The sequence below is a fragment of the Neolamprologus brichardi genome, chromosome 22 (assembly GCF_056152115.1).
Source record: "Neolamprologus brichardi isolate AB-2024 chromosome 22, ASM5615211v1, whole genome shotgun sequence".
NCBI lineage: Eukaryota > Metazoa > Chordata > Actinopteri > Cichliformes > Cichlidae > Neolamprologus > Neolamprologus brichardi.
In genome coordinates this window covers 24,211,707-24,236,129 of record NC_142124.1, presented here as the reverse complement: position 1 = coordinate 24,236,129, position 24,423 = coordinate 24,211,707, and the positions used below count along the sequence as shown (strand labels likewise).

The window sequence follows — 24,423 nt, the reverse complement described above, 5'->3', positions numbered from 1 at the left end:
TCAGAGGAAAGAGGCTTTTCTCCTGGCAACCCATCAAATAAACCATCCTGTCTAATTGTGCTGTCATGTTTTTCCAGTTTCTCTGAGCATTGTGTAATGTAACCTTAGGGTGATTTTACTGGGATCTCCAGTCCTGGGAAGATTATCAGACGTCTTGAATGTTTTCCACTTGTGAATAATTGTTCTCACTGTATAATGATGGACGCCAAACTGTTTGAAAATGGCTTTATGACTCTTTCCAAGACTGATGAGCAGCAAAACTGGATTCTTTAAGGTCATTGCTGATGTCTTCCCTTGTTGGCATTGCGTTAACACAAAACTTCTGCTTTTATAGAAACAAGTCCATTTGATTAGCAGCGCTTGGCAGCTATTTACTCTTTTAATTCCTACCAAAGCAGTAACAGAGTGCTCTGATTTTGAATTTTGGTTGAATTTTTGTTAAATAAATAAGGAAACAGCATAATATGTCTTATGTTGTTGTTCATCTAACGTTGTATTTACCAGATTTTAAGACCAAATTATTTTTATGAAGGCCTGGCGCGTAAGGTCTGTCTGTACTACCCAAGTTCAGACATCTTAACATTGATAAAATGAGCCAATTTAATCTGCAATGAGTTTTGCATCAAAATAACAAAGCAGAGTAAACACAGGAATGTTCAGGTGTAGGTGGTAGCTTTTGATGCAAGTCACTACAGGCAAGGTACGTAATACATTTTCACTACTACCTTTGAGCCTTTGAGGCTTACTGATCGTAATCATAAAAATATGCTTACTGAGAACTACTAACAGTAATCTCCTTTGGCCCAAAACACTGACAACCAATTCAAACTTATTTGAAAGCGAACGACCTTTCAAATAAGTTTGAGCACATGACACCTACCCTTTCCCCTGTTACTCCCCTCACGTGGTTTGATGTCCATTTCTGCCTGTGTGAGTGTACTCTCCTCCCTCCTAAGTTTCCATCCCACCTACAACTATGCACGCCCCGCTGTTTGGTTGACGCATGAAATGTTCAGTGTGTTGAATGGACTCTGAATTCACGGCAGTGCAATCAGATTTTCACGCTGTGTTTGGCAACAAACACACACACACAGTCATACTCTCCCCTCAGGCACACATTGCACAACACACAACACATATGCACTGGTAACTACATAGTGTTTAACAACTCCATATGGGCTTTGTGCTGCAAGCGTTCATACAGCTTTTATTCTATGCATGTAATAAGTGCTTTCTAACTATCATGCACACAATCACAAAAAATGGATCAAGGGCAATTTGGGGTCCATTATCTTGCCCAAAGATGCCCAGAAAAGCAAACTGAAGGAGCCAGAGATTGACCTTCTAATCTCCTTCTACCCCTTGAGCCACAGCCACTGTACCCCATCCATTCATACACAGAATAGTAATCACATGTGCCACCGTGACGTTTAGTCTACATTACAGTGACATCAGCAGCACCAGGATCTCAGAATTCCAGTACAAAGAGTGCAGTTTTCCTCTCTCACACACACACACACACACACACACACACACACACACACACACACACACACACACACACACACACTGTGCCCTTATAAACGTATACATGTGCCAAACATGTGCCATGCTACTTTGGGACGTGCGACTGTCTGGTTCAAGCTTTTCCAGTGTAACTCTGTCTCTGCTTGCACTCACTGAACAAGATTACAAACAAAGCACCCCAAGTGAAATCCAAGCATCTTCTCTTTTTTTTTTCCTCTGCTGAAGTACATTTAATTACTCTGGATCCTTCTTCGGTAGCTGTGCTAAAAGAAATGGTTCGAGTAAGGCGATCCATGGGAAAGTGATGTGTTGGTTACATTTAGGTCTCCTGAGATACGAAATGCAGAGTACACTCTTTGTCTCGCTGCAACAACACACAAAACAGTGTACTTTGTAATCAGTTAGGACAGTTTGTCGTTTGTCTTAGCCCTACTTTAAGAGTGGCACATTTAAACGGGATAAGAGCGTGGGGAAAAGTTTGTGCCCAGCTAAGATGCTCAAACGACTGAAATGTTGCACATTGTGATGCAGGCGATTGGAACTAAAGAACTGTGTGAAAGCAAAGAGTCCATTAATTTCATTTGTAAGAGGAAATCATTATTTCCATTTTTAGGAATCATCCAGTTTCATAACATGTTTCTGCAGCAACTGGTTGATCTTTGCAAAAGTCGTTGCATCAGATCTTTTAGTAATATTGAAATGAGGTTAAGGGGAACAGCATTTTGATACCAAACAATTATTTGCAATTAATGCGGTGTGCAAAGGGAAGGGCTTGCTAAAGCATTCTTGATATATTTTAATTTCTTTCCCGTAAGCATCCCATACATTTACCAGCAATCCCTATGTTTGTCCATAAATTCTTATCTAATCTGCAGCATGTTGACACATATTGATCTGCCTGCACTATTACAGATTTGCACCTCATGTGCAAATGGTCTAAACTTGACTGCACACTTGGCAAGGGTCGGGTTCACAAACCAAAGGTTTGATCAGGCAAAGGGAGAGTCTCCTTTTAAAGGGTGTGTGCAAACAAATATTGCTTAGTGCGAAGATAAAGCTACATTGCAAATGCTAGGGGAGAGGGCAAGTATTTGTGCGTGTGCGTGTGTGTGTGTGTGTGTGTGTGTATGTGTGTGAAAAGCCATAAGCAAATATTGCAAATGTTTGTTTACATCTCCAGCAGTCCAATGGTTCCTGCTACATAGGTGGGTATTCATACCAGTAGCAGTGTGTGTATAGCATATGTATACTGCAGGCTTTATGGAATGTATGCTCAGCTAATCTGGCAATATATACTGGAATAGAGAGGATAAAACACCTTTCAAATATAGACCTGAGAATCCGAGACCACGTCAAGCAGTAATCGAGCGATCTGCAGTCAACCACACAAGCAAAACTTTTTCGTTCTACCACACACGAGGCATCTCGTGTATGCCTCTGTTTAGCAGTGAGGAGATACGTGTGTCCATGTTTGACGGTGATCAACGCCTTTGAACTGATTCCACTGATGCTCAGTACAGAGGTAGGGGGTTACTTTGAGTTTTGACATCGCCATACAGGACTCATGTAAGGTTGCACGAGAGATTTCCCAAAGCTGATTCCCTGTATACAAAACAGCTGCTAAAAGAAGTGTTTGTATATGAAGGAACGACACAGCTTCACTCTAAATGCAATGTGTAGGCTAAATGTCGTGGATTACATTTTAACCAGCTGTTTGCTTGAGTCTGAGTTTCTGTCTGAGTGTTCCTGTTTTTTTTTTTGATTGTCTTCTGTCCTGCGCCAGCGTATCCAGTTTAGCTTCCTCTCTGTTTCGTCATGAATGATTAGCTCAGGGAAAACGCATGGAGAGAGCATATTTCTCTAGTACTGGCCAAATCTTTCTTAATTACAAGGTCTTAAATAATCAGGCCCTATCTTGTTTCATCTTCAGACTGCAGGCTTATTAATGGTTCCTAGACTGTTTAAAAGTAGGATGGGAGGCAGAGCCTGCAGCTTCTGCCCTGATTTTTGAGGTTTTCTTTATATTATTGTAGTCTTTACCTTACAATATAAAGTTCCTGTAGTTGTGATTAGCCATATAAATAAAATATTAAATTAAAACACACTACATACTAAAACTGAAAAATATAGAAACATATAGAAAAAAATTGAAAAAGTATTTGTCAGTGCAAATATACATAGCTGGAAATGTCAACACATACTCCTCAAACCTATACACCATCACAAGATATTTAGTTCGTATCTTTATACACACTTAATTAGTAAACAGATATGTTTTGACTTCTGGGTACCAAATCCAGTACATTTTTGTTTTCGTTTTTCACAGACCACGAAAAAGTCGTAGTAGTCTAATATATATATATATATCCACCAGCTTTATATATATATATATATATATATATATATATATATATATATATATATATGTATCCACCAGCTTATATATATATATATATATATATATATATATATATATATATATATATATATATATATATATATATATATATATATATCCACCAGCTTTGATTTTTAGTAGGCGTGCGCGTTATAGGAGCGATCAGTCACAGCTCGTTTGTAAATGTAAACACACTTGGATGAAAACGGATACAAAGAATTTCCAAGGAAAGGCTTCTGATGAAGAAACATGTGACTGTGACACACCCGAGGGGGCGTGGTATAGTAGTGGTGTGAATGGCTCACGTTAGAGGGCGGGGACATCCAAAAAATTACATCCAGTCGAGCTTGCTTGCTGCCAGCATCACATCTCATCAGTCCTCATTGAGTTTACACGCTACCGGACCGTATTTCTTTCTGTTAAAGGAGGATAGTGGTTTATTTGTGTATTTATTTCTGAGGCAAATTCAACCGAGGACGCAGTTATTTCTGCCATGGCGAAAGGAGAAGGAGCTGAACAATACTCGAACGCCAGTTTGTTGAATAAACCGGGGAACTCGGATGGCATCCAGCTCGCTAAAAGGGTGAGTAAATTCATTTATTCAAAATTTAGCTTTAGGTACGGGTTGATTCTGGCCCGCTTTCACACGAATTCTCGAAAATAGAAAGGGCCAGGCTTTGATAGGAATGGGTGTCGATCATTTAAATGAATGGGTAATACCGGCGAGCTGACACTTTAAGGGTGACTCATGTATACGTTAGCTTAAATAAGGCGCGCGCCATTCCGGGCCAACATTTGTCTCATTAGTAACTCGGAAACGATATAAACGGAATTTAAAAAATTGATAAACGCATAATTTAATCAAATGTAATTATTGTTATTTGGCACGTGAGTGTTATTTGGGCCTTCGGGAAGCCCTTTCTCCTTCTTCTGATCCGTAATTATACTAAGAACGCATTCTTCAAATAGTTTAAACCAAAAACCGTGGTTTTGGAGGGCTACATCTACACAAACGGGTTTAATTCACAGTTTGTGTGTGTGGAAGGCAATGTTCGAGATTTTCTGTGCCCTTATTTCGCCAACAACGTGTAGCTACATTTGAATTAAAAAATGTAATTCCTCAAATTCAGTTCACGTTCGGCTGGTTTTTGACGTTGTTCCCTAAAGTAGCCGAGAATCTGTAAGCTAGGTTTTAAATTTGGGTTTTAACCTTTGCATAATGGTGGCTTACTTTTAATTAAAGCCTCTAAAATAATTACGCATTTTTTTAAATCACGCTGGGAATATCGATATCGCCTTTCCAAAAACGTCGCAGAATATAGTCTGCTAACACCAGCGTGGTTTATCTTATCCTTCATATCAGTTTTAATAAGCATTCTCAGATAGATGTGCTGTGCTGCATTCACTGGGCTCTGTTAAAACCCCCACTAGCTCTGCCTTTGCAAGGAAGAAACACTCAACGAAAAAGGGAAAGTAGCCTGTCTTTCTGAGGCTGGAATAATCAGACACTATAATTTGCATTGTAGTAACAAAAATGCGGTAGAGTTCATTTGCACGATGTTTTAAATTCCCTCACATACTAGTGGTTTGTTAAACAAATGCTTTAGTTTTTCACTGCTTTGGTTTTCATTAATTTCCATTAAATTTACAATTTTCCCGAAAGCGCTGAACGCCACAGGGAGCACCCACCAAGGCGACGTGTCAGATAATGAAGGAGCAGGCAGAGGACCTTTCCCGAAAACCCACTGCAAAATGAGTGTTCGGGATTTTGTGTGTCTGCACCTTTAAACTAAGGGAGTGACACGTGAACCCAAAAAGCAGGAAAAACGTCTCACCTACGCATGTTAGGCATTTACAGTAGTAACATATCATTAGTGGGAACTCTGATAGCAGAAGGTGTGGCCCTGGAAGTAATATCAGTGAAGGTAGATTCAGTGTCCTGTTTATAAAACTCAGCTACATTCCTTTCTCTTTTTCTTTTTTGCCAAAGACATCTGTCCACGTGTGGCCGCAAGCTCAGTTAAGATCCATTATGGTTGTGTGTTTTAAATAGACTGCCTGACAACCATGCAAATGTGTGTGACACGAATACATTGTCACATTAACATTCCTGTGGCAGTTACTTGATGGTTACACGCCTGTGTCAGTACAGTCAGTGCTCTGCATTCAGGTAGAGTGGGTTCAGGGGAGTTATGTAAGGTGAGAGATGCTTGAGATTTTGCATTTGCTGCCATGGACACCAGAGCTACTGCAGCTACTGCATTTCCAGCTATTATGGTTAAAACTGCTTCTTCTGCTGGTTTGTCCTTGCAGTGAAGAGTGTTTGACCAAAAGAAAAGCAGAGCTGGGCGTATCAGTGGGGCAAAGACTGGTTTATTTGCATGCAATGACAGCAATGCTTCATTTCCGTGTCCTTTTCCTGATCCTTATGAGGAGTGGTGAAATATGCCGAAGGTTACTTTAAACAGATTGTACCTTGATATAGGTTTTCTGCTTAAGGTTATCAGCAAGAGCCCTTTTCTCATTCAGCATAAAATAATAATAAAGAGAGAGGGGTCAGACTAAGCAGCAGGAAACTCAAACGTTCGATTGGTCTGGGATAAGGGTGTGTGTTTGCCTCTCTTTGGGCAGCAGTGGTCAAAGCTCTGGTCAAACAGTGGCAGTCATCCACTGAGGAATTAAGCCATCTCAAACTGATGCCAAGGTGCTGTCGCCCTGCCTTTTGGGGTGAGTGACATGGTGTAGTCAGACTCTCGCACCAATCGCGGATTTGTGTCGCCATTAGGAGATCTGTTTGGAGTCTGTCTGTTGAGGAAATGATTACATGTTCAGCGGAGAAACTCTTGAAGAATAAGCGCTTGTTACCGAACCAAGGGTTTCTTGTTTCCCTGGCGGCTGTCCCCGACACCTTCCAAATACACTACACTGTGGTTAGCTTTTTGCCAGCAGAACTCACAAGCTCTTAAGACCCTCTGGCGATTAAGAATTTAGGCCACGTTCCTCGTGAGGCTCGGAAAAAATGTTTTATTGTTTAATGGGACTGGTGAGAAAGAATCAAGTCTGCAGATTAATTCCTCAGACAGAAATTGAGAAAGTTGCCTTTCTGCTTCTTTTTTTTTTTTTTTTTTGTCTTCTGGGGACAGGGGGAGTGTAATTGTTTGTAGGTGTGTTGCAGTGGCCGTGTAAGGCTTAAGCTGCTGCTGGCCACTCCGGGGAAGTGACCTCTCCTATAATTACAAAAACTTGGCCCTGCTGAAGTCCAAAAACAATTGCAGACAGCTGCAAATACCCGAGGGCAGTTTCCTCAAAAGTTGGCTATCATTGAAGCCGTTTATTGCCTCTTGTCAAGCGAGATCCTCCCAGATGACGAGCAGGTCTCAGGCCTGCTCTAAGGTGTGCCTGTTGAACAAAATGTTCTTATCCTACTTTTGTTTTTACGATCAATGTATTTGAGCATGTTCTAAATCTGTGTTTCTGTTCTTTTTATTGCCTACTTGCAGCATGAGCAGAACAGGTTATCAGTCTGCAACAAGATATGCTATGCCATCGGGGGAGCTCCGTACCAGATCACAGGATGCGCCCTGGGCTTCTTTTTGCAGATCTATCTACTGGACGTAGCACAGGTGAGGAGGTTGAAATTGTTTCCAAACTCCAAAGAGATAAATGAAGCCACCTGGCTTCACCATCAGCGATAAGTAACCTGAACCCGTGCTTTCAGAATATGTCAATTTTGCCGGTTAGGGGGGAAAAAATACATATGTTCAGTTTAACACTCATTAAATGCTATTAAATTTTCCAATAAGAAAGCGTAACCCTATATATGTCCAAAACATTAAGGGATAGGAGTAAGGTTAGACTTCACAAGATTAAATGGGATTGAGAGCAAAGTGTGCAGTCTGTTCTCTGTAATGTAGTAATGCTGAGTCTTAAAGCCCTGCTCTTATAAGCCCTCATACAGGACTTTACACAGATCAGAGCAAAGTTGTGGAAAAAGTTTCTGCCTTGTTGCCATTATTGACTCGATGATGGGGCTCCAGTGTATTAAGAGGCTTACAGGAGCTTGTTCTGAAAAGCTTTGGGAGGGGTACAGTGGTGGCACAATATAAAGGGGGGGGGGCTCGCATTAATGAGCTCTGACAGTAATCTGATGGTCATGGCCATGATAGTCAAAGGCTTCCCAGGGTTCGGTCTTGTTCGCCTTCCATGGCTATTAATTAACAGTCTATGGGGTGACACAGCGTGGTACAGATTGTACATTTAGAAGTTACACATTCATCACCCTGTCCGAGTTTGTCCCCTCTGTTAACAGCCAGCTGGCAACTAATATGTGTTAAGAGTTACCCTCTCACTGCTGTCTTTAAAAAAAGATAGTGACTAATCCTTTCCCACTGTAATGCAAAGTGTAATGCCCATTTTTACAGCTTCACTGCTACTGTTTAGCTATACGACCACATAACCTGTGCTCATTTGTCTGAGCTGATACATGTGTATAACAGCCACGTGTCAACATCTCTAATCTTTTTCTTGTGCTTTTACAGATCGATCCCTTCTATGCTTCCATCATCCTATTTGTTGGGCGAGCTTGGGATGCCGTAACGGACCCCACAGTGGGCTTCCTGGTCTCTCGAAGCCCGTGGACGCGTTTTGGACGCATGCTGCCCTGGTGAGCTTTTACTCCCTCCTAGTTTTGTGGTGCTACACAGTCCATTTGATTTGATGTGCATAACAAATAGACTTCCTTAGTGAGGCCTCTGACAAACAGTTTCCTTTACCTTACTGATAAAGCTGGGTTAAGCAGTTCAAACACTTGTTGTGTATTTGCTGTTGGAGCATGTGATCACAGGTTCTCCCATCAGCCCTGGTGGAAGTTTTCCAACTGTATGATGTCAGTGTTGGGGGAGGGTGGGGCTTTTTTCTCTACTTTTGAAAAGCCAGAGACTTCTCTCAGGAGGGTTTACTACACGTCATGCTGTTGCTGCAGTACTACTTCCTCATTGCCAGCATGTGCGGATGTCTCCATTCAAACTCTCCTTCCCCCATCTCTCATTCACCTCCTGCTATTTAGAATAGCATACTGAGAACTGTCTTTAGGTGAAGTGGACCACATTAACTGCTACTGTTTGAACTATAAACCCCCTGAAGATGTCAAGCCATTTTTTTTAAGTTAAACAAAAACAGGAAGTTGCTTCAGGAGATACTCTTGCACATAACCCACATTGTAGTTTTTGGTGACAAATACAACTCCAGCGCATTACAGGAAGCGCACAAAGACTCTTTGGGAGTCTTCTTTGTGTGGTTATTTGACATAAAACCTTAAATATACAGAGAATAATATGAAAGCCCATCTTGTATTTAGGTTGGAATTCAGCTTGGATCTTTGTCTGTGTGTAGGAGGGCTGTGAAGCATGCCTGAAAAGGCTTGCTGATCGCTTTTCTTTTCAGATTTGACCCACCCACCCCCCACCACCACATTGTTCTGTCTATGGGCATCTTGCACAGTGTTATCAGCTCTAAAGTCTAATGACTTTTAAACCCCTATTCCCCACACCGTTACACACCTGTGGTCTGTGTCAACGGAGATGTAACTCATATAATTCCGCTGATGTAAGAGACTACTGGGGTGTCAGCGGAGCTGCTAGTTATAGAGCTGTCAGCACAGAAGACGTTTTAGAGCCACTGTCCCTTCAGTACATGCAGTACTCTGTAGTGTGACGAGGGTAGAAATAAGCCACCGGAGGTAAAGGGTATCAGAGAGAGAGGATATGTCAAGAACAACATGTGTCAGAGAGCAAAGGCATCTCTTTAATAACCACCACGAGGAGGTGTGGGGTGTGTGCTGCACCTGTGTATTTACTCCCTTGCCTCCTTGATTAAACATATAATTTCCCAAGCTGGTTAGGAAATGAGCGTTGGGTAGGAAGTGGCACGAGTGGGAGGAGAGGGTCCCCTGCCTGCCCACTAGTGTCTTTCCCTGTGTTAATGCAACCTCTTGGTAAATGGTGTGAGATTAAGCAAAAGGCAGCAGATAATCAAGATAAAATTCCTTTTTGCAATATTTTTTCCTATACAGCTCTAATTTTAGCTTGTTACAAGTAGAGCGCAGCTACTTTTGTCACCGCGTAGTTCAGCTCGGCCCTGTAGAAACAATATCTTCTAGAGGAGGTAAAGGTCATGTAGAAGAAATGTCATAATGGCGAGACTGAGGTTCGCAGATGACTGTGATAGAAATGTTCCTCTCCAGTGATGAAATCGTTAATGGGAGTTCCTGTAAAGGAGTGCTGAACTCGATGATGTAAAAATTATATTAAGACTTTGTCAAAAAATTTTGACTGAGAAGCAAATGTGCAAGAGGGTGATGGATTTTATCTCGTTACTGTAATTACTGCTGAGATGCTGATGTTTGAATCTCAAAAGTGGGTCACAGAGGAAGGGGGGAGGGATAAAGTGCATCCTCCACTTCTCGTCAGAAATGGGGTGTGGGCTTCTGGTTGTAGCGGGGGTGGGTTTGGCATATTTGGTTATATTATGGCTCAGTTCATTTCAGACACATGTGCAGAGAGCAGGCATGAAGCTGCAGATGCAGTCAGAGCTGCTCTGTCTTTAATGCTTGGAAGCCACAGTGGGGGGAGGGTGACCGGAGCTGAGCGAGCTTCTCATTGGTCCTGCCCACAACACACCACTAGTTTTAGCCAATAGCTGCTCAGCTTTCAGTGCCTGTATTACGTTTTAAAGAGTGACTGAGGAATCCAGGAGGTTACTGGAGTTCAAGTTCTAGCAGAGAGAATTTTCAGACCGAGGGCTTTCCTGTTGCTTATCTTATATCACTGTCAGCTTCTGCAGTGGGCTACAGTATGAAGAGCCAGTTTTGAAGACTTTCGGGGGGGGGGGGGAATGATTTCTGACATATGAAAGCAGAAAGTCAAAAACTAAATTTTAAAAATGTATTATTGCTTCACCCACCAAGCCAAAAATGAGAAAATGGAGAGATAACTGTGTCACTCTCACACGCAGAAGCTCTTAAGATAGCTTTTCACTCTTACTAAACTGTTGATAGACTTAAAGCTGCCACTCGCTGAGTTAATTCGCTGACAAAGTAGATAAGGCTCGCTCTTGTCAGCACGGCTGTTTCAGAAGATGTTTAAATGTGATGTAGGTCAATGCTTGTATGGCCCAGTGTGCCTCCAGAGTTCTGCAAGGATGGTGCGAAGCTTATCTTGGGCTTGCAGACAGTGAACACGTGCCTTAAAAAACAAACAAACCAAGCAACACAGTTTCTGCTGGTGACTTGTGTGGATGACATTCCTTGCGTTTGTGTTCATCTCTCATGGGCTGGAGTTGATTACTGTATTAAAAAAGGAGGAAAAAAAGGAGCAAGCATTCCTGAGCGCATTGTTGCATGTGGATGGATCATGTGTTCCAGCTTGTCCACCCTTTCTGTACACTCCCACACTGTGTTCAAACAAGGGTACAGTTAATCACATCACATGGGCGAGAGAGCAGACAGCACGTCGCTCCGCCGGACCTTTTCTCTCTTTCAAACTCTCACTGCGGCGCGTGATTACGAATTGTTCGCAAGGGCTCGAATTGATTGGCAGCGAGTTGTTCAGCTTTCTGAGCACTGTGGAGAGAAGTTAGGCCTGCTCTAGCTGTTGGACCACTCTGACTCGAGCATGATTTCGCTTCCGACAGGATGCTAAAAAGACCTGTCAGAAACCTGTCAGTGAATGTCCTGGCAGGATGGCACGAACTGTGTCATATTCCATGTGTATTTCTTGGAATGTGACGCATCCACAGAGGCGTAACTGCAGGGCGAAATCTCACATCTCATTGGACTGTAGCTGTCTGACCATAGGAAGGAGGTGACTGGAGGGCGGGAAGTGTGCAAAAAAATTTCACTTCTGTGGGATTTTATGCTCAGTTGAAGTTCCTGTATGTTAGATATAGGTGTGAATTCATGAAAACAAAAGGTGCCTTTAATGTCGTTCAGCAGCATTCCCAAGTCATTCATCCTCTAGTAACCCTCAGATCAGGCCATATCTGAGGCTCGGCCTCCTTGCATGTAAAGTACATAGACACAATATATTCATCAGGAGACAGTTAACTAAAGTGCAGAATCACTGAAGAAGTGTTGGCACGAGCAGAATAGAAAAGCCATGAGTAGTTACGCAATGAGAGACTTTTTAGACCTGGAAACTGTTTACAAAATGAGATGTTCCACACTTTGAATAGATCACGTTTTACATCGACTGACGCTGTTGCTGTTGTCATGTTTTCCTGTTCCACTCCCCTCCCTCCCCCTTCCTCCTGCTTTATCTCATCTGCAGGATTGTACTGTCAACCCCTCTGGCTGTGATTTCCTACTTCCTCATATGGTACGTTCCTCCCTTTGAGAATGGCAAAGTCATCTGGTACCTCTTCTTCTACTGCCTCTTCCAGAGCCTCCAGACTGTGAGTACCACATGTGCACGCACAAACATGCTCACTATAACCTTTCATTGTAGGGTTCTCAGAGTATGGCCTGCAGTCTAACTGTGGTCTTTGGTGATGTCGGGGGGAAAGAATGTTCCCCTCTGTATTTCCTTCTTCCGTCTATATATAATATTAGTATGTAGCACCTCATGGGAAGATCAACCCCAACTTCTTTAGAAGTCTGATATGTTTGGATTATTTAGAAAACAGTTTCCTGTCTTCGTGCAGTGCTTGTGGTATCTAAGTGTCGATCATTTGTTGAAGCTTCACCTTCATACTCTTTGTGATGTCCCGCAGTGCTTCCATGTGCCATACTCAGCCCTCACCATGTTCATCAGCTCAGAGCAGAAAGAGAGAGACTCTGCGACTGCCTACAGTGAGTATCGGCATGTTAAAGCGCCGTCCTTTTAGATAAACCTCCTGGAGCCTCTTTACGATGCCTCCTTGTCTCCTCATCAGGGATGACGGTGGAGGTTTTGGGCACCGTGCTCGGTACGGCGATCCAGGGCCAGATCGTCGGCTTGGCGAACGCTCCCTGCATCCCCGGGCCCGCCGATATCCTGGCGGAGCCGAGCAACTTCTCTGCGTCCCCTGGACTTAATGAGTCTAAGCCTGTCATCTCCCTGGAGGACACGGTAACCGGACGCACTTATTAGTTGGCTAATTAACAAGTTCGTCTAATTAGACGCGAGCTGACGGCGGTTTGTGAAATCTTCTGAATACTAATTGCGCATTTCTTCCTCCTGTGCAGAGAACGGCCTACATGATCGCGTCGGGTGTGATCTGCTTGATTTACATCATCTGTGCTGTCGTGCTGTTCTTCGGTGTGAGAGAACAAAAAGGTGAGCGTTTATCAGAATCAACCATCCTTCTGTTGTTGGATCCTTTAACAGACTAAGATTTTATCCGAAGCCAAAGTCACTGATGTCAGATTCCCGATGGGCCGCACATGTACGCTTCCTTCGTGTGATTACAGCTCCATGATTATGGGCTGAGGGAGCACACAAAGTTTGCTCAAAGTGAAAGCCTTGTGACCTCGTAATAAGATGTCTGGCTATTTCAGGGTGAGGCTTAAAGGCAGCTGCACATGAAAAGTGTCATTTAAAGTAAAAAAGCTCAGAAACGGGACATCAGAACGTTTCAAAGTGAATTCTGCATCTTGGTTCACTCCCTCGTGTTTTTTCTCTTTTCAGAGTCTTCTCGTCCCAGGTCTGAGCCCATGTCCTTCTTTCAGGGGATTAAGCTGGTGATGGGGTATGGACCATATGCCAAACTGGTCATGGGCTTCCTCTTTACCTCACTAGGCTTCATGGTGCGTTCATGAAAGAGCCACACACACACTCTGTATATTTTACTGTAAATGAATTTGTGTACAGGATAACTTTCCATGTTTGCCTTTTTCAGTCACTAACTTCAGCCTGTTTAGTCTCTCGCATGTTTGTGCTCCCAGCCAGAGTTTTCTTGGCCCCATGTGTGTGTGTTTGTGTGTTCAAGCAATACACTGAGTGACCTCTGTGTCTCATCCTGCAGCTCCTGGAGGGAAACTTTGCCCTGTTCTGCAGCGCCACACTAGGTTTCAGGAATGACTTCCAGAATATTCTGCTGGTCATCATGGTGAGTAGAGACACAGAGGAGATGACCGGGAGGTGGTTTATTGTGACAAACACATAGACACAGACAGCTAGGTGCACTGTTCCCATAGAAATGACTCCAGCTACCCCTGGCAGGTGAAACCCAGAGCAGCCCGTTTGTGTGGAACAAAATGAGCCATTAACATCAGCGTGCAGACAAAAGCCTTCTCTTGTAAATGGTCTTCAATTACAAAATCCACTTTGTACTCGGTCAGAAAGGAAGGCTCCTGCATGGCTGTTTCAGTGATGTGTGACTGCTCGGCCCGAATGCCACCCCGTTCCCACAGACCGTAAAGAAGCCACAGTCACCTCTGCTTTCATGTCTATTTTATATAAACCTGTAGTATAAGGGGAACAAAAAGCTTTCATATCAAAGAGTCACGCAAACTTCCCGACGAGAATTAAAGCTAATTAATCCACAGATGTGCTGAGCTCACGCAACGGTATGGGGTGAGAAAGTGCAGGTTAGAAAGGGTGAAGAGATTAGATGCTTTGAGCCTTTACTTCACGGACAGGATTATGTAGCCAAGGTAGTGACCATTAACCAGTACGTGCAGTCACTGAAATGACTTTGTTTAATCAGCACTGAGAGATGGTAATCCTTGATGATGTGTAAGGTTGATCTCATTATCTTATAATGGCAACGATAAGATAAACAAAAACAAATTGGCACACGTTATAAAAGCACATGTACCTCACACTGGCTGTCAGTCGAAGGAGCAAAAGCAGCAAAGGTCAAAAGTAATGAATAACTGAGGGAAGAGGAGGAAGGCAGAAAAAGCCTCCTGTGTGACGCCTGTTCATGTTAGATCCAGCTTAGATGCACAGCACATGCAGTCGTTCTTAAGGATGCTTGTATGAGAATGTCGTGCTGCTCAGTTTCAGTGAAGGCAGTTTGTGTGAAACTCTCTTCAAAGTTGGTTTAGAAGATGAAAGCTGATGCGTGATGTTGATATTTGATTTCTAAGAAAAAAAACAGCGAGGCTCATGGGGGTGAAGGTTTGAGAGAAGTGTTTGCAGAACAGCAAGACTAATTTCAAGTGCATACATTTTAAAACAGAGTGTGTGCTCGTAGACTAAAGTGAAACTACATGAAATAAGTCTGAAAGCTACAGATGACTGCACAGAGAGACTGAGGTGACGGGAAGTTTGGGCCTATGAAGGCATTCAGAAGGAAAGGTGGGGAAATACCGAGAACACTGTGCACAATGGCCGGGTGTTCTCGCCGCCTTGGTCAAACACGCGCAGGTCAAAGCCCATGACGATCTGGGGGCTGTCCCGCCTCTTCATGTCCTTTTTAGGTCAGATGATATCTGAAGTGCTTTGTGACTGCATCAGATGTCTAACATGCTTCTCTTCTTTTATATAACACAGATAAAGTAGGGTTTTTGTTGTTGTTGTTTTTCCCGATATTGACCTGGAATACATGGGGGCGTTGGAGAAACTTACAGGAACTTCTCTGAGTTTTGGTAAAACAGTTGGTTAACCACACTTGGTTTTTTTTTTTCCCCTCTTTCAGCTCTCCGCTACTCTGGCTATTCCCTTCTGGCAGTGGTTTCTGACTCGTTTTGGAAAGAAGACAGCGGTTTACGTTGGCACACTGGTAAGTCCCTGAAATCTTGTTAGAAGTATAAACAAACCGTAAAACTTAGGGGAATTTTTCTTTCTTAGGAAAACTGATGCAGTATCATTGAGAGACCTGTTTTGGGATTTAAATCTCTCACTACTGTCATTTCCAGGCTGTGATTCCTTTCATGATCCTGGTGGTGTCCCTGAAGAGTAACCTGGCTGTCACCTACATCTGCTCCTTTGCTGCTGGCGTTGGCGTGGCTGTCGCCTTCCTGCTACCTTGGTATGCCTCTCCGCTGGCTTGTATTTGATGACTTTATAGATAAAAACGTTTTTCTTATCAGGAATGCACATAAATGACCAAGCCTCACGTTTTGTTTGTTCAGGTCTATGCTGCCCGATGTCGTCGACGACTTCCAAGTGCAAAATCCCGACTTCACCGGCCACGAAGCTCTCTTCTATTCCTTCTACGTCTTCTTCACCAAGTTTGCTTCTGGAGTCTCTCTCGGCATCTCTACTCTTAGTTTAGAGTAAGCACTCGCACCAAGTTTAAGCATTTACAGCTATTTGTTTAGTTTTTGCAGCTATTTGTTCAGTTTTTGCAGCTATTTGTTCAGTTTTTGCAGCTATTTGTTTAGTTTTTGCAGCTATTTGTTTAGTTTTTGCAGCTATTTGTTTAGTTTTTGCAGCTATTTGTTTAGTTTTTGCAGCTATTTGTTTAGTTTTTGCAGCTATTTGTTTAGTTGAATTTTTCAGCACCCAAAATCCCACATCAAAGCAAGGAGTTCCTTTTTACGTTCCATTAGATTACAGTGAGGCTATAGAGTGCATGTGGGTACATATATCACATGAGTAACCACAGCAGTGTTTTCTATTTGATGAGTAATTTGTTACTTTTCCTTCACATCAATATCTCTGCTGCGCTAAAAGCTAATAATTTTATTTCTCTTCTTTTTAGCTTTGCGGGTTACATCAGCCGAGGCTGCTCTCAACCTAAGGAAGTGGACTTGACGTTGAAATTACTGGTTTCGGCTGCACCCATAGCTCTGATGGCGATTGGCCTGTCCATAATTTACTCTTACCCGATCAATGAGGAGAAGAGGCAAGCTAACCGCAAACTCCTACAGGAACTGAGGTAAGTGCACAGACCCAAACGCTTCACCATCTTCTGTGTGTGTGTTGCATCTGTGTGAGGCAACCCTCCAACCGAAGTCTCTCGTCTCACAGGGAGAATGAGGCGGACTCTGAAACGGACTCAGCAGAACTAGCCAACGTGGTCTAGCTCACTTTCCAGACAGACCAGTGGGGTGAACGAATGGCACTCTTGCACCGGACGGCACCAACGGACCCGCGCCTGTCGGATCACTGCCTTGTCCACTAATGCTACTGTTGCTGCTGCTGATCCAGAAGTACTTGATTCACTCAAGTGTCATTGTTTCAGCCACCCTGAGGCCTTTTCTAAAGACAACCCTCCCATCTGTGAATCTGTGATATTTTCCTGGCACACTTCTCTGTTTCTGTTTTTCTTGGGGGAAAAAAGCCTTATTTTTTAGATGTACTGTGAAAAAATTATTTTCATTTTCTTTGTTTAGTTGGTCTTTCTCTGAGTCAAAATCACACAAGAACTATGAAAAGCATTAAGAGCATTTTTTCATTAGTATTAATGGTGCTATATACGCAGGTCGAACGTGAGCGACCTCAGGAGGCTCTGAGATGTGAGCGTTCGACACGAGGAACTTGAACAGCGGTACAACCTTAATTTGTTCCCCCGTTTACGGGGTTTTAAAAAGCTGATGCAAACGTCAGGGTTTTTTTGTTTTTGTTTTTTAAAATAGAAATTGTAATTTTACATTTTCACTTCATAGTTTACACAATCCAATCAGCCAGCCTGCTTCATCTTATTCCCATCCCACCGGCTTTTCCTATAAGAGGTTAGAAATAATGGTGATGTTTGAACTTGTGGCCAAACAGGAACACCTGCACTCTAAATGGCTTCTAATATTACTCCACCGTCACACTGAAACCACTACAGGAGTGAAAGCAGTTATTTTTCAAAAACATAACTGTGATGTCTGTATATTCAGCAGCTACATTATTTCCATTATTTATAAGGACAACTGCTGATAGCAGGAAAAACCTTTTCTCTCTCAATGCTTTAAATTTAAGTTACTACAGGCACCTGTAATTTAGTGATATCATTATTTAAATATTTATTAGTTTTAATTTTTCCTTTTCAAATTCATGTTTTCTAGAAAGCCATGCTTCTTGGATTATTTAACTCTATTTAAGGCCTGTAAAGCTGTTGCCAACTGGGCATTCAGGTTTAACCTCCTCTGCTGTCTTTGCTTCATATGCATTTTATAAAAGGGAAGCGCATCATTTTGGAGAAAGAAGAAGGAAAAAAAAAAAAGATGAAGATGGAAAGCGGAGCTCTTATCAATGGGTGTTTACGTTTATCTGTATATATGTTTTTATTGGAGAAGCACATGTCAATCTGTCATCACGAGGATTATGTTTCATATCTGTCGATATGGAAATGTGTACATTCAGTGTCATATGTTATACATAATGTTACATCTTTGACATTTGATTCTGACAACTGAGTTGCCAATGTTTATTTCATTCATATTTTCTTTATCCTCTGCTGAAGAGGACGGAGAACATGCATCCTTAGACTAAACCTGTAGTAATTGTACATCCTGTAAATGCCGTCTTGTTTTAATTTGTCGTGTAGTTTTTGTTTGTTTTTATTATTGACTCTTGACTGAGGCTGTAGCCAAATGTGTGAAGCTTTAATCCCGACAAAGGCACACAGACGCCTCCTGTGCATATGTATATACTTGTGTATATATCTTTGTTATATTTGTGTCTGCAAGTGGGATGAACCCATCTACACTGTGGTGTAGCTATTTAAGAATAAAATACTGTGATGGAGGAAAAAGATGTTAATAAACACTAACTGATAAATGTCCATTGTGCACTGTGGGGCAAAAAAAAATGTCAGTAGTCTTTACTTCCTCCTTGTGTGGATTAAAAATAAGGAACTTCTTCTCCATCCACACATCCCATGTGGATGGATGAGCTTCCAAGATGCATTGCTGATCAGTTGTCTCCCTCTATGATCGGAGAGGATTTGTAGAGCTGAAACAAGTTTATATACAGCACAAACACTGGTTTGGGCCTCTGGTAATAATAATGACCTGATGCACTCTCACTAATACCCCGGCATGCTACTGATGAGACGGTGGATGGTGTTTTAGGAGATATCTTCCCAGACATGGATTATAGCATCAGGGAGCTCTAGGAGAGTGTGGGGACTGGACACAGAAGATGTGACAGAGGTTCTCACAAGGATTCAGGTCTGGGAAACATGAAGACCAGACAGTGGAATTGATAGCAATACCTTCATACAAAAATTCACTATTATACTTAGTTCTGTCCAAACAAAGTCACCCCAGCTGTATTGACACGATGCAGCAGTACCATCTAGTGGTTACACAGCTCAGCAGCAGGTCAAATATGTCTAGGAGCCATTTACCAACTCTGCACAAGAAATTAATCCCATATTATATATAGTGGAACCAACTGGAGAAGAAAAGTCATGAGTGATAACAGGTAACAGAAGAGGCACAGCATCAGTCAAAATTATACTAATTTATTAACCAAAAAGGAAAAAAAAACCACCATGAACTCCATGAAAAGTGTTAGTGTGTCAGCAGGCGAATGAATGAACTTTAGGCTTACGGTGTTTCACAGTGTGAAGCCTAAACATAACCAGAGCTGGGTGGATGGGATTAGAGAAGATCTGTTTCGATATTTGTTCAACTGTATTTTAAGCGTTTTAAGAGCGATCTGCTGAACCGTGTCGTCTTGATTAATCAGTAATGTTTAATTTCATATAATGATATACAATTCTTTACTAACTTCTTTCAAATCAATTTATGACTTTTCAAAGTAATTTGACATCAATGAGACTTTAGGTGAGAATCGTACTATGATTGTGCATATTTGTAAAATATAACAGATAATTAGGCTGTTATTTGCCATTTTTATTGTAAATATTTATCATAAGGGGAAAGGGGGAGTAAAGTACACAATGAGGCCCAGCTTATGTCATCAGCTGTGTTGTTTGCCTCCAAGACGTGTCTTCCCGTCCTCAAACGGGGAAGCGAGTGTGCAAGTATACAAGTACAAACTGTGTGTACTTATTATTGAGAAACACCTGCTGAAATATTTGACCAGATCAGCGTCATCCCTGTGCCCTGGCTCTAATGGGTAAGGCTGACAGATTGCAGATTGCCAAGGAACCATGAAATAATCAATTAAATGGTGAAATAATAAAATATGTTTTCAAAAAAGATGAATTGACATATGTATTTAATACACTATTTATTTATTTCCATTTTAATTACGTACTCATCCACTTAATTAATTGCTTAATGGTGTATTTAGTGATATAATTTGGCCACTCTTTGCACTCCAACTATGACGAGAGTCCTCGTCGTATTTTCAGGTGTGGCTCTAGTGAAACCCAGTTTTCACATTCACATGGTTTATGATTCATAATGAACTGATCCCATCTAGTGTTCAGTCACGAAATTGCAATAACTGTTTGGTAAATGTTGGTTTTATTTCGCACACATAAACGACGACATTTGGATGAATATTTTCTTCCTGGTAGAAGTCATACTTTAAAAAAAAAAACCCCATCATTACATAAATAAACATTTAACCTTTGTCATCTGCGTGTTGCCGTAAGATAAAACGATAAAAAACTGATGTCGTTTCCGTGAACCTTTATTTTGAAATGAAAACTATTAGCCGGAAGTTGTCCAGTTCCTTTGCCTAAAGGCGGTATTTTATGTCTTATCTCTGACAGTGCGTGCTTTGTGTTTCTCCATAGCGAAGATATTCTATATAACCACATACCCTAAAGAAGCAATCCCGGCAGTCGGCTTTATGTGCTTCGTGGACTCGTGAAACAGGTGTTTGCTAACTGCTTAGCTAACATGGCTGCTAACCCGCCGGGACAGGGCTTTCAGAACAAGACCCGTGTGGCCATCCTGGCGGAGCTGGACAAGGAGAAGAGGCGGCTGCTGCAGAGCCAGTCCATGAATAGCCCCGGAGCCAACATCGCGCTGTCGTCCAGACCCAGCCTGAAGGAGGTGAGGGACAGCGCCGAGCAGCAGCACATCGCAGCCCAACAGAAGGCCGCCCTGCAGCACGCTCACGTCCACTCCTCCGGGTTCTTCATCACCCAGGACTCCTCGTTTGGGAACCTCATCCTCCCGGTGCTCCCCCGGCTGGAGCCCGACTTCTGACTCTAAATACTGACCCCGACCCCTAAGCCCAGCTGGACAGAGACATTAAAACTGGTTATTTTATGGTATTGTTGATCTGATGATGACTGATATTATATTTTATTCTGCCAGGGAGACTAAAACACGTCACAGACAGAATAAAATATTTGAGCGTAATGACCTGTGTTAAGCCCTCACACAGATTATTCTTCTTTAATTATGCGATCATGCCTGTGTTTCACTCAGATCAGTGTGAGTCAGGATGAGAAGTCTGCTGCTGGCATAATAACAGCTTTTATGTGGAAGGTGCTCTCATCTATGAGAGTCGGAAAAAATCCAAAGAAGCAACAGGATGTAAAACGAGTTTCAGAAATTGTGTCTTCAAAAGGAACTGAATACTGAAGATGCAAGTCTGGATAACCAGATGGAAACAGTTACCGACGTCCTGGAAGAGCCCGAAAACCCCAAGTTTACTGCATACAGTTGCATCACCAACTCATTTTGTTGTTCCTGGTATTTTAGAACCGTTTTTTTTAAGTGTGTTGTACTTTCATATGTCACAGTATTATTAACATAGCACATTTCAGCCCAGGGGTACTGACTGGTTTGTGAATATCTGGGCTCATAATTGCGATCTATGAGATCTGTGTGGGTTACAACAGTTATTTGCCCAGAATCCCTCAACAGATGACTTACTATGGAAGCACAAACATGAGATAGGTTTAAATAAACTGTTAAACATATTCTGGCATAATTCATATGTTTAATTATACAATTTTCTTTTGCATTTCTTCATTTTATGTTCATCCCAAAGACATAGATTTGAAACCTTTGAATAACAACTTACACAGAAGACTATCAGCATATCCAAAAGCGAAGGACAGTGTCCTACGGGTGAAGAAGAGAAGGGAGGGTGGAATGGGTGTGTCAGAAGGATAGCAGCAAGAGTGAAAGGGAATGTTTACAAGATAGTAGTTAGACCTGCTAGGATGTGTGTACAGAGGCGGTGGTATAAAGGATGCTGAAGGTGGAGCTTCCAGGCAGGAGGAAAAGAGCAGGGCCACAGAGAAGACTGATGGAGGCGATGCACCTCTTTTTAACCTAGTCTCAGCAACTTTGTCCCATAGCCTGCACATCCTTTCCACCGCCATCTTTCTTCTCAGCCACCTGATACATACCTTTCCTCCTTCCTTAAAAGCCAACCTAAGAAATGCGATTTTATAATTGCCCGATAAAGTAAACTGCCATTTTCAAAAATGTTATCACCCAAATTCATGCAGCGTGGCTAAATTAAGAATGAATTACAAACCCTGGCTTCCTTGCTAACATGATTAACAGCTAAATACTATCATAGTGGAGGTGTAAAATTACTGCTAAAATAGCTCATATGAACCCTGATACTGACCTATGTATTTATAAAAACAAATGATCTGATATTACAAAGAAAACTAATGATTGCTTTTTACAGTATTAGCCCAGAGCAAGGGCGTAGATTTGGTTTTGGCATTGGTGGGGACGGATGATTCAACCACTGAACCCTGCCCTGTTTCTTATTTTTTTCCTTTTTGTCTTTGCTTCTTGATAAAAAAAGGAGAAATGTACTTGCCTACATATGCTATTCTACATGCTTTTAAACCATTTAAAATTACAATTCATAGTTTTATATGTGAATTATATAATGTTAAATTACTTAAGTATTTTAGACTTTAGTTTACTTTAGCCATATTCCATATAAATCAGGTATTATACAAAAATAAAAATAGAGTCATGACAATAAAAGAATATGACTTTAAGGACTTATCAAAATTACTTCAGTTATAGTACACCAACATCTCTTACAGCACTAAGGGAACACTGAATGACCTGGTGGTTTTTGTCCATAAAACTACTCATCTAAGATGACCACAAAGTAAAAGATCTCTCAGCAAAATTATGCAACATTTTAGGCACTATTGCCCCGATCAAATCAGTGAGCTGAGATTTTTTTATTCTAAACATGAACTACTGTTGCAGCAACAGACATGGACTACTGGTGTCCCACACAACAACTCAATGTCCACTATGTGAAGGAGCCAAACACATGCCTTCTCCTCTCGTTAGCTGAGATAAACTGCTGGCATATTTGTTTTACATCTATGCTGTCCAGTCTCTCCTGGTGGACATACTGCAGCATTGTTTAATCTCATTTGAGTTATTGTTAACCTTAGCCATCTTTTTAGTCTCCTGAGAGCACTGAAGCTTCTTTCAGCCTCAGTACCTGCGTTTTATCCTCAGATTAAAACTATTATTATGTGCTTGATGTGCCTCACCTTTGGCCCTGGCTCTTCCCCTCTGACTGCACATATTGCTACCTGATAAAATAACACATGGATTCGTGCCATATAAAAAGTGAGACATGTCAATTCAGATTCTTTGTCAAATATACACTAATGAATCAATTTACATCAGCAGCCTAACAATTGTCATGATAATAAATACTAGTTAATCTATAGCACCAAATCATCAGTCAGTCACCTGTGACCTCGCCTCTTCACCTCTGTCTGAGCTACAACATGGCAGAGCTGCCTCTGTCACCTGATGAATGACAGTGAGACATTCAAATACATGCAGTCACACATGTGCTTCAAATACAATCATGAACCAACAAGTCATCATCCAATTTCGCCTGTGATCTTGTATCACCATTCCTCTCTGAACTTTGTGTTGGTTCTTCTGTCACCTGACAAATAGGACATACATGACAATAAGAATAAAATGGGTAGCTGCTTCAGTGTTTCTGTCAATTTGTGCAGATCTTGACTCGTCAGTAATGTTTGTACGGTGAATGCATTTTTAAAACAATTTGTGCAAACTGCACTACGAGGTGGAATATTTGTAAAATCATGACTACCTCATGATATATTGTCTCAAAAATGAACCCTGTGAATATGTCAGTGCCATTAGGATGAAATTATTGTGTCACCAACATTTTAACGTTAGACATATAATTTTAACAGCCTCTGTAAACTAATATCCTGGCTTGCTCGAGGCTGCCGTTTTCTCTGACAGTTTCAATCAAAATTAGAAAAGCTACTCTGAGACTGAGAGAACTAATAGTGCTGCCTGCTGTGCAGTTAGTTTCCAAACACGTTATTCATGGTTACATACAGCTTTTAGACTGATGTGGGCCAAAGCCTAGCATAGCCTGTAACGCTATTATGGCGGACACATTTTATGAGTGAACTTGACTTTAAGTGACTTACAGGTTTCTTTGAAAAATACTTTCTTATATCCAGGTTCTTCCTTTTTACTGCCATCCTCTCCTCCTTGCAGGCCCTCACTGCGCAGGCTTGCCGCTGCTAAAACTAAACAGAGCTCCCTGAAAGGCACAGCCAATCACATTGGCCATATTTGTCACATGACGTAGGACTCCAGTAGAGAACGTAATTTAACTCTTTCTGCACCGCTGGGTGAATGAGACGTTGACAGATCGTTTTTTTCTTTCTATCGGGTTTGTTTTTCTTTACTCGAAGAGATCAAATTATTGGTG

The 24,423-nt window shown here is 41.8% G+C and overlaps 2 protein-coding genes across 2 annotated transcripts; both read left to right on the top strand.

The window, feature by feature from the left end:
* Window positions 1–4,273: 4,273 nt before the first annotated feature.
* Window positions 4,274–18,303, top strand: mfsd2ab (MFSD2 lysolipid transporter A, lysophospholipid b). Its single transcript, XM_006795202.3, has 14 exons — window positions 4,274–4,508; window positions 7,426–7,548; window positions 8,464–8,588; window positions 12,250–12,373; window positions 12,692–12,770; window positions 12,854–13,029; window positions 13,146–13,236; window positions 13,588–13,706; window positions 13,925–14,008; window positions 15,545–15,628; window positions 15,765–15,877; window positions 15,981–16,124; window positions 16,553–16,729; window positions 16,822–18,303. The coding sequence occupies exons 1-14, from the start codon at window positions 4,419–4,421 to the stop codon at window positions 16,874–16,876; spliced, it is 1,584 nt and encodes a 527-aa protein (XP_006795265.1). The 5' UTR covers window positions 4,274–4,418; the 3' UTR covers window positions 16,877–18,303.
* Window positions 18,304–20,401: 2,098 nt separating this feature from the next.
* Window positions 20,402–21,637, top strand: LOC102794528 (SOSS complex subunit C-like). Its single transcript, XM_035909716.2, has one exon. It carries the CDS (start codon window positions 20,604–20,606, stop codon window positions 20,913–20,915), a length of 312 nt encoding a protein of 103 aa, XP_035765609.1. The 5' UTR covers window positions 20,402–20,603; the 3' UTR covers window positions 20,916–21,637.
* The last annotated feature ends 2,786 nt before the right edge of the window (window positions 21,638–24,423 follow it).

What these genes read in the sequence shown, in the direction of transcription:
- mfsd2ab (XM_006795202.3), top strand. Translation starts at nt 4,419, where the DNA reads ATGGCGAAAGGAGAAGGAGCTGAACAATACTCGAACGCCAGTTTGTTG. An exon ending in CGGTGTGAGAGAACAAAAAG is followed by an intron (nt 13,237 to 13,587) that starts GTGAGCGTTTAT and finishes TTCTCTTTTCAG; the next exon opens with AGTCTTCTCGTCCCAGGTCT. An exon ending in ATCTCTACTCTTAGTTTAGA is followed by an intron (nt 16,125 to 16,552) that starts GTAAGCACTCGC and finishes TCTTCTTTTTAG; the next exon opens with CTTTGCGGGTTACATCAGCC.
- LOC102794528 (XM_035909716.2), top strand. Translation starts at nt 20,604, where the DNA reads ATGGCTGCTAACCCGCCGGGACAGGGCTTTCAGAACAAGACCCGTGTG.